General features: G+C 49.3%; 1 protein-coding gene across 1 annotated transcript in view; it reads left to right on the top strand.

The window, feature by feature from the left end:
* The first annotated feature begins 361 nt into the window (after positions 1–361).
* SLIT1 (slit guidance ligand 1) overlaps positions 362–10556 on the top strand; it is a 125839-nt gene continuing 115644 nt past the window's right edge. The window contains exon 1 of the mRNA XM_083505775.1: positions 362–933. Within this exon, the coding sequence (XP_083361901.1) occupies positions 737–933 (197 nt within the window). The 5' untranslated portion in view covers positions 362–736. The remainder of the gene's footprint in view (positions 934–10556) is intronic.

The raw sequence follows: 10556 nt of genomic DNA, 5'->3' as shown, positions 1-10556 counted from the left end.
ACCTCAATCCTATTGTGTGTGTGTCTTGAGTACGGAGGGCGACTCTTCTTCTCTGGGCCTGTGTGTCTGTCCTACTTTCGGACGCTCTTCGCCTATTTTTCTCTATGTGCATCTTTACAGGACGCGTGACTGCGTCTCTCCACGACAGACTCTCAGAGCGTGTGCTTCGCTGCGTGTGTGTATACACACGTACGTGTGTGTACACGCGCGTGTATAGCTCTCTCTTCCGCGGAGGTGTCTTGCCAATTGGCTGGTGATTCCGCGAGTGCGTTCTGTGGGAGCCTCCTCTCTGCTCCCTGGGCAGACAGTGCGCGCCTTTCTTGTCCCGTTTCGCCCCCTCCCGGCCCTCTGTCGGAGAAGAGGGTGGGTGGGTGGGTGGCGGTGGCGGGGAGAGATCTGTGCGCCCGAGGCGGGTGAGGAGACTGAAGGGGGGACGGGGGCGGAGCCAAGGCTGCTCCTGCTGTCTGGGCTTGATGGATGAGACGGGGGCTCCCGATGTGTGTCTTTGAGAGCGAGGCAGCGAGACGCGAAGGCAGCGCGTGTTCCTGTGCTTAACCCTCCCGGGCGGCCGGAGCTGCTTCTTCCTGCGACCCGGACAGGCGACGAAGGCGCCAAGTGGAAGCAGCAGCAGCCGGGGTCGCCCGCCTGCGCCAGAAGGCAGCCTCTCCACGCCGCCTCGGCGAGCGCGCCGTGCGATCATGTGCGGGGCAGCCCCTCGCTAGCCAGCGCAGGCAGCATGGCTCCCGCGAAGCGAGCGGCGTCGGGCGGCGTGTGGCTGCGGGCGGGAGCCTGCCTCTTGGCCTGGGCGGCCTTTTGCCGGGTCCGGGCGAGCGCCTGTCCCGCGCCGTGCGCCTGCAGCGGCACCACCGTCGACTGTCACGGGCTGGGGCTCCGCAGCGTCCCCAAGAACATCCCGAGGAGCGCAGAAAGGCTGTAAGTGCTGGGGGGCGGGGCGGGTCGCGGGCCTCGGAGGGGGAGACGTTTGCGACCCCGGGGGGTCCTGGGGGTGGCCCCTCTCTCGGGTAGGGGCTCCGCCGGTGCCGGCCGCCACACCCCCTCTCCCGCCCTCACAATGGAGCCCCTTAGGATGTGCAGCTGCGAGACGCGCTCAGACGGTCCGAGATGGGGGGCAGACAATGATCCATCTGGGGGACGTCGGGAGGGAGTTGGGTCGGGCTGAGGCAGCCGCCGCAGATCCCTTCGGAGTCTCCGGGAACAATCACTCGATTGCCTTTGTTAGGGAACTGCGGCGCGCGCCCGTGAGTGTGTGCCCCCCTCCCAAACCATTGGGTGGGTGTGTAACGTCTTCCCAACCCACCCCGCCTCTCACACGTGCGCCAAAGTCCGGTGGCCTGCAGGTCCCGGTCAGGTTTAGAGCAGCGCGGGTCGGGGGGGGGGATTCCTGCTGGGCGCGATCCGGCCGTTGCGCTGCGCCTCCTTGCAGCGCGTGAGATGCCCGGGACCAGGCTAACTTTAGCTGCACGAGCTGGCTGCTCGGCGAGGTTCCAGAAACGGGGAGCACGCACCGTGGACGCGTATGTGTGTGCTGGCGCGTTCACGCGGGTGTGAATCTCCTGTGGGCCGGCTGGCGGGGGCTGCTTATTTTCTCCACTTATCTGCATGCAGTGTGTGTATGTTTGTTCGTGTTCTGTCTGCTCTAGTAAGACTCTCTGGGGAAACTGCCTCCTCTTCTGTGGAGCTAGATGGATGCCTTTTGGGGGCCCTTCCTTGGAAATGGGAGCTTACGAGTGAGAGGGTCAAGTCCTCTTTAGGAGCGTAGCCCCCTTTCCTACCCCTTGTGTAACTGGCCACACCACATAAGTGTATCTGACACGATAAGGCTGCACCCACACTATACATTTATTTTCCTCAAACAATCCTGGGAACTGCAAATTTCATGCCCCGAGCTACAATTCCCAGCACCCTTAGCAAACTACAGCTCCCAGGATTCTTTGGGGGAAGAAATGGGCTTGAACTGTGGGTGCGACCTTTGAGACAGAGGAGCTCTGTGGAGCAGGAGGAGGTGGGTGTGGAGGATGGGATCTGGACCGTGGAGCCTTGAGTGTCCCTTGCCGCCTCTTCCAAACCCCTACGGGAGGGGGCTTGCTGTCTCTAGCCAAGGCTGCAGCCCTGGTGACTGTCCTTTCCCATCTCTCCCTTTGCCCCCTCTTTCGACAGTTTAATGAGGGGTGAAGAATGAGGATCCATGGGGGGGGGGGGAGAAATCCTCTCCCCATGATCAACCCTTCCCACTCAGGCAAAAGCAGAATACCAGGCAGATAAAGGGGAGATCAATTGGGGAGGGGTTTGAACATGGGGTGGAAGAGACAGACAAGGGAATGGCAGCCCAGGCACTGTGTGTGCCTTTCATCTCTGCATGTGAGGTTCTGAATTATCCAGAATAAAGGCAGGAGGGGAGGGGAGGGAATGGGAGCTCAACTGGAACAGGGGCTGATCATTAACGCACACACAGACCCCTCCTCATTACACACTTACCGTACTTAATGCTGGCTGGAATGCTCCTCATTCCTTCGCAGCAGCAGCAGCCTGACGGTGTCCATTGCTTTGGTGGGGGGTGCAAAGGGAAGTAAAAAGCTGGAGGGGATGCTAAATAATTCACCAGAATGCAGCACTGGAACGTGCTGTTTAGGCTGGGGGGAAACAAGGGGGCTGAGTGGTTGGATTTATTGCAGTCAAGCAGGATATTCCCTCCTTGCACCTCTTAAGGCCTTGCGATTCTTTCCGTTTCTTTTCTGCTTTTACGCTTGAAACGGAGCGGACAAAGTCTGTAGGAGAGAGTCAGGACCCTTGAGCCTGCCTTGCAGCTCCTGTGCAATTGCTGTCTGGGCTCCCCCAGAGCCTCTGCTCAAGCCCCTTAGTCTCTGTTCCTAGCCTCCCTCCAGCCTCCCCCAACCTGGCGCTCTCCAGATGGCTTGGACGACAACTCACGTCAGACCCGGACAAGTACAGCTTGTTGCGGTCCCAAACATCTGGAGGGGGAGGAAGGCTGACCTACTGCTCTCCCCACCACCCAATTTGCTGTCTCTTGATCTCCTCTGAGGAATGTCTCCCTCTGTCGCCAGACAGGCTGGGACGGGGCTTCATGTGTAGGATACTCTTTCAGATTTATGCTTGACTGCAGGGTAACCTAGAAAAGAATGGGGGAGGCATGTGGTGTAAAATGTGAATGTGGAAGATTCCTATGGGCATCAGGTGCAGCAGAAACTTGGTGGGCAGGGGGTGCTCCCCTAGCTACCCAGAGAGATGCTAAACCTGAAGTTAAGCAACTTTGCATAAAAGGCAGTACCATGAATATTCTCGCAGCGGGTAATTATAGCAGTTTTATTTAGATGCAGCCCTTTTCCTGGTCTCTTGTGAGGGTAACATCTTGTCTCTGGTCAGCATGGTTCAAGACAACTCCACACCAAGGCACCAAAGCTTTCCTGCTTCTGGGTATCATCTTCTTTGCTCTCGTCTGAGCTCATTATTGGGCCAGGCATGGGGTTATGATCCATCTACCCAGTTCTAAGTGTGGCAGTGCAGTGGGAGCACAACAGTCCTCCCTCCCCTTGAAGTCCTGCAGATTCTAAGAGTTTCAGAAGCCATATTCCAGGTGCTAAGGCAGGCCTGGTCCGTTGTGTGTCATGAGGATCTCCTACAAGGCAATCCACCCATTCCTATTATCATTTCTTCTACAAACCAATTAGTCCCCTCAGAGTGAGCCTAATTAGGTCAGGGCCCTGTAGATGCTCCTATGCACAACAAAGCAAGCTTGGTGAACTCAGTTAGTAGCACCGCGGGACACCTTCTTTAAAAGGGCACCTTCTTTAACGGCATTTCCTTCTCTGGCACCTTAATTACCTTCATTGAAGTTGTTATCATGGCACAGCCATGGGGAGCTGCTTTGTGAGTACAGAATGAGTGTGCTGCCCACAAGCATGAAACTTGGCTCAGATCTGAAATGCCAGAACACCAGGAAGGGCTACCATTCCTGTTTTGACAAGAGGGACCTCAATTGCCACTCGCAGTTGGAGCACTACTTCTCATGGTCATCCTACTTCAGAGGTGGGGAATCTTTTTGGCCAAGGGGCCCAGATTCTTTATCTGTCTCACTCTTCCATGGACTAACTTTGACAGGTGGACAGGACAGCCCATTGAGAGGGTAAGACCTACCCACTCTGTATGGACATAAAGAGGAATACATCTTCCCTGTACCCCACACATAAACTGGCCCCAGAAGTTTTACCGACATCTCTCCTTGAGAAAGAAATGGGATGGGGAACGGTGTTAGGATTACAAAAGCACTGAAAACTTCCTTCCACCATCTGATGAGAAATCTGACCATTAGATATCTTTAACTCGGCTGGTTAGAGTGTGGTGCTGATAACGCCAAGGTTGCAGGCTCGGTCCCCATATGTAGCAGCTGCATCCTCCTGGACTGCAGGCGGTTGAACTAGATGATACTCAAGAGTCTATGGTTCTAATCCAGAGGCGTTACCTTGCCCTGTTGATCCTAGCCAATGAAAGATTTGGGTGTGTACACACTGTACAATAATGTGCATTCAATGCTGGATGCCAGTGCCTTTTCGTAATGCTGCACATTACAATGCCATCCCTGTCCCACACTATATGGCAACCTAAAGCACATTCTACCGGAATGGCTATAAACAGTTTTGTACCAAGAATGCGCTTCTCAAGTGCTTGCAGCATGCATGTGTGCACAAGAGAGCGCTTTCTCAGGTCACCTGTTGGGGCAGGCCTACTTGCTGTTGCAGGGCTGCCTCCCCGTCATCAAGCTCACCTTGTCTATGAATGAAAGAAGCAAATAGGAAACAGGACAGCAACCTAGCTGTCTCTTTATACTCTTATATATCTTCTGAATATCATCATACCAGCGTTCAGCCCCTCTCTTTCAAAAGGTGGTTAAAAATATTTATTCTTTGAAAAAAGGTCTGTGGAAACACTTAATTGACAGGAGGGGTGTAGAGAACACTATTGAGCACTAGTCTGAAAACGTGCCCACCTGCACTCAAAATTTGCCAGGCACCAAGCTCATTTTGCACCTGGGTATCAGCCACTTGTGACGAAGTGAAGGTGCCTAGGCGCTAGGATGTCTCTAGACGTCTCCACCATCTGGAGGCGCATGCCTGGGAATCCTTGGGTCATGACTATTTTCATACACTAGCAACATTACCTGTAGAATTCTATCTCTTATATTTTATCCACACAATCAGAATGAATTTCAGGAACCAAAAAGTCGTATTGAAAAATACAACTTTTGAGTTGTCTAGCCCTAAACAACAACTAGGCGTTCTGTTTTGGTGACTGTAACCCTGGTTTAAGGAGCCATTTGCCACCTAGTTTATATATTTGAGTTTCTAACACTGTACAAATAGCACAGATGATAACTGCCACTTTAGATAACATTTGTTGTGTGAAGGTTTGTACAATTGCGAACCGTAATGTACAAAAGCCCACTGTGTGGGGTGGGGGGTGGAATCCCTGTGCACTTCAAAGGCTACGTGTGTGTACACAACCATAGAAGAGAGGATTATAGTTGGTTGGTTCTGATTTGCTGTAAATGTTCAAACTTCCAAGGATCCTTTGTCAAGACAGAGGATTGAAACACAACACAGTTAACTGAACGATGTGGAATGATGTATGTGCAGAGAAATCATTTTGTCACACAATTTTGGACAAATGATATCTGGTAACTCAATATCTGAAGAGAAAATTACACATTTCAGGGCAAGGTGTACATTTTATGCATTTATTTAGTTAATTAGGTGTTCATAATCCATGAAAGGTTTGGATGAAAAATGATGGCTTCTTTATTCACTTTATTATATATTTATACAATCCATCCTAAGATTCTTAATATATGCTAAATCTAATATTTAACTGTTAAATGCATTGTAATTTATTGTAATATGCTTATGAAATAAAGGATTTTTTTATTCTCAAACAGAAACAAAAAGCACCACCACGTGGGCAGATGTAAAGTATAAATTTGGTAATAATGGATACAGCTGGAAGCAATTCCTGTGATCACAGTGGCACTTTCCCCAGTTGCTGTAATTGCTGCTGGTTGAATCTGCAAAGGCCTGTTAACATGCTATAATGCCCATGCAGATTCATACTTTGAAAAAGAATGCAGGTGTTTATTCTGAGAAGGAAATGTGTTTTAGAAATCAGCCCTTAGTCTGATGCGATGAAAAGATGGCTCAAGGCTCAAGGTATGGTGGCACAATTCAGACATCATTCCAGGCCATGCTTAATGAAGTTTAACCATGGTTTGTCTTGATGTCTGAATTTACAAACTCGGTAGCAGCTTGTGTGGTGGGGAAGAACCATCCTCTTGATGATGGCATTGCTACTGCTTTATTTGGTTTGGTGTGGGTTGGCAGTGAGGTTGAGGACATGTGGTTGCATCAGTGGGACTACTGCCACCCATCTCAGACTGCTTCAGCTGCAGCCACACATTCCCAATCTCACTGCCTCTCTGTCCTGGCAAAAAGCAACAGCACTAGTGTTAGATGGTGGCTTCAAAGCTCCACCTCAGCATGTACTCGGCTACTGGACAAACCATGGCTTGTGATCTGCCAGCAACCAGAATCAGAAACAATGATTTGAAGTGGGCTGTTAAACCATGGCCTGGCATATTTATATTTACAAACCATAGTTACGGTCATCAGTCTGTCTATAGAGAGTTTGCTGCATTGTGGAGACAGGAGTGAACTTAGGAATTTATGAAGCTGTGTGTGTGTGTCGGGGTGTGTGGGGGGGGGAATAACAAAAGGAGACAAGCATTTCTACATCATGATTTGCTTGTTGTGCATTTTGAAGTTTGAACTGCAGTTTGAGTTCTAAACTATGGTAAGCACAATCAATGGTTTGGAGTGATATCTGAACGGAACCAATAACTCTTAAGTTGGTTTCCCTTGGTCCAAGTTTTGCATTTTTGCAGCGGAGGAACAATCTTCCCTAAATGGTGACAAACTGAAAGTTTGACTGAAAATGGCTCTTCACCATTTAGAAAGCTGCTGAGCCTTGAGCAAACACTTCCTAATTTTGGCCATCTATGAGATAATATTCACTTCCTCTCCACCCCACCCTGCTTTTGCCTGATTTGAAATCCTATATTTCTCGAGTTCTTTGGGCAGTTGCCACTGTTGTCCTGCCTTGGATATTGCTGGGCAGCTAAAATGTTGCATTGTGCACGTTTTATTTTTATTTTTGAGAGAAATGGCTTCTGATCACTGAAGCTAGATCTCTAGGTGCCGCTTACATATACAATTTTTTGTTTCTCTTTGACTGTTTCCCAGTGATGAAAATATATGGGATCCACTCTTTAAAACTGTGTGCCATCATGTTGTCTGTCTTTAGAAATAAATAAATCTCAAGCTTGTAAAGGTGTGTGGAGGGCAATATTTTGGCAGGAAAGCAATGCATGTGAGAAGCAACAACAATCTCAGGATGTTGTCATGCCGTTCGGAACAAACTACATTCTGCAAGATACTAAAACCAAATTAAATTTAGTACCCAGTACCCACACAGATTGACATGCATCGAACCAGGCACAGAAAATAAAATAATGCAAACATATGCTGTTGGCTAAACACTAAGGACCAGATTCAAATGAGTAGTTTTGCTAGCAGGAGCCCTCGCAAGGGCTCCCCCTAGAGCAGTAGGGCTTTCCACTCTCTCCCTGTGTGCCAACTCCATCAAATCAGTCCTGCGGGGGTCAGGATAATCCATTGAACAGTGTGCAGGGGGAGGAGAGGTGAGGTTCTTCTGCTGGGCAAGCAAAAATACTTGTGCGGTTGAAATTGGTTTAGTGCAATGTTGAATTCTTCCCTCTTAGGTTGTATTTAAGAAAGTCATGTTCATTGACTTCAGTGGGTCTTTTCTGAGTAAGAGTAGCATTGAATGCCACCCTAAGCTTTGACTTAGCAGTGCAAAGCTATCCATGTCTACTCAGAAGTAAGTCCCTTTGAGTTCAGTGGGGCTTAATCCCCAGTGAGTGGACCTAGGAGTGCAGCCTTAGCCACCACTGGCAGGCACAATGGCAGGACACAGATGGTGTGGGAAGTTACTCAGTCTAGATGTTCTGGTCAGAAGCAGAGCCTGTGACACAGTATTTTTGGTCTTAGAGGTATGGCATGCATGACACATGGTCAGTTGACAACTTATCAAGTGGAAAACGAACCCTTGTTCGAAACAAAACCCAAACATTGTGAAAGGCCCAATTCTTTTAAAACCTAAATGGACAGGAGGCAGACCCACTGTGATGTGGTGCTCCCCATGCTGCTTTGGCAGTGGTGGAAAGGAAACAACCAGGCCAATGGGCATGATAGCTTTCCTCTGCGGAGTCACCAGCAGAGCAATGTCAGAATGGGAAGTGGCCATTTTTCAGGCGGCCTGTGCATGCATTTCTTCTCTTTGCATGTTGCCAGAAAGGTGTGGGAAATGACCAGGCTACAGTGACTCCTATGTCCCCATACTGTTAGGACAGGAATATACATTGAACCATTATTCAGCCCTGGACTGTCTTTGTTCATGTAAATCATCCTGCCGTGTGTACTTCAAAAGCTTTTCAAGATAAGAAATTCTTCAAATTTCACTGTGATTCACACGGAAGGTGTTTGTCTAACTGAGGCCTGTTCTTGATGCCTTAGAACTATTGTTCTCTAAATCATGGCAGCCTGCTGAGAGGACTTGAATATTTAAATGTTGAAATGGCCCACATGTGTAAATTAGGTTTTGTACATTCCGGAAATTAAACCTCATGTAGAAGAGATGGCCTTGTCAGAACAAAGACTCTCATTTGAAATCGGCCAGGCATACCAAAGGATACCTTTTTGGGATATATCAAATATAGATGTTCTTTATATAATGCAAGAATTTTAAAAATACACAACAATTCTCTCCTAAAGCTACCTTATGCCATCAACCAGTGGTTCCCAATTGGCGGTCTGAGGACCCCAATAAGTCTGTGGCACATACCCATCAACTGGCCAGGATATCCCATTTTGGGGCACCATGCTCTTGTATGGCTCACATGACTCATGTGGGAATGTAGCCTGGAAGACCCACGATCCGGTTTTGCGTTAGGATGTGTTGGAGGGTATGGTGGCACCATTCACATTACAGAAACTATCACAGAGAAATCAGCATTTTCAAAAGTAGGGGTTCCATGGCTTGGCTTACGAAAAATGGGGGATTCTCTGTACTTAGTTGGGAACCACTGCCATAGACAATTAAGCACGTAGGTTCTTCTGCCCTGTCCACATATCTGTGTTATGTATCTTCTGAACTCATCCCCATTCTGTCCTGTGTTACACTGAATGTATCCCTCTGGAGCACGTGGCCTCAGTGCAAAGTCCAGGGATGCGGTGGGCACTCTGGAGAGCCCCCCAAAAGAAAAGCGGGTGGCAGTGATGGGCAGGTAGCAAGGCAAGCGTCTGAGGGATAAAAAATGACTGCTGACCAGGGCAATTGCCCCAGTCTGCCTAATGGAAGGGATGGCCCTTTGGAAGTGCCATGATGCTGCTAAGCTTACCACAGGCACCTGGTTGGCCACCACCAGCACAGAATGCTGGACTCGACAGGCCTTTGGCCTGATCCAGCAGGAACCTTCTTATGATCTCACTTCATGTTTTCTCAAGAGTTTAAAACTGAGCAGCCTCTTCCCCAAGATTCACACCTGTCACTTCCATAGTCTAGCGAAGCTCTCTTTCCTACCCTTTCCTCTTGTCTTGTATCCCTGCTTCATGGCATGCTGCTTGTGCAATATGTGCGCTGCCACAGCCATCCCCTGATCTAGGCAACAGTTGCAGTATGTTCCCGCTCTCCCTTTTTGTCAGAGTAAAGCTGTCTCTTACCGTGCAGCTTCACCGATCCCCGTATGTTCCATTCCAAGTTGCTTGCTGTTTGAATAGTGAAAGGCTGCTGCAGAGACTTTGAGGGTTGAGTGTCTCCTTAATCCAGCATCTCTGGATGGATTAGGCAAGAAATCCACAGAGTGTAGGATGCTGCTCAAAAGGGAAGCATGGGAAGTAAAATTGGAATGGTAAAAAACTGCCTTCTGCCCACATTTAATGCCAGCCGTGCTGTACAGAGCAGAATGGCAGGTGTGGCGCTGGAACGAACCCAGAAGTGTTTCACAGCTTTGGCAGCTATCAGACTCCAGCCTGCAACCTAAAACATAGAAATAAGGTTGTGTGTGTGTGTGTGTGTGTGTGTGTGTGTGTGTGTGTGTAGAGAGAGGGGAGTGTGAAGGCTGAGCATGCTTGGATAGCATTTAGCCTCCCAGATGATTGAGGTTTCTGGCCCTTTCCTCATATTGCTTTGGAACTGGGCACAGGATTGCCAATGGCATGCCAGCCGCCTAGGGATTAAGCTGGCATCAATTCTAAACAAGCCGCTTGGGGGCAAGAGTTGGTTGAGGTGCATTGGGCTCCTGCTTTGCTAGCACTGCCGCAAGTTCTGAATTTCTGTGCTTGTTAGTATTGTGTGCCTAGGTAAATGGATCAGATTTCAAGGGAAATCTTTCC

This window comes from Podarcis liolepis (genome assembly GCF_965112155.1).
Source record: "Podarcis liolepis genome assembly, chromosome: 5".
NCBI lineage: Eukaryota > Metazoa > Chordata > Lepidosauria > Squamata > Lacertidae > Podarcis > Podarcis liolepis.
The sequence above is the reverse complement of the archived record's forward strand: the minus strand, read 5'-3'. Positions and strand labels throughout refer to the sequence as shown.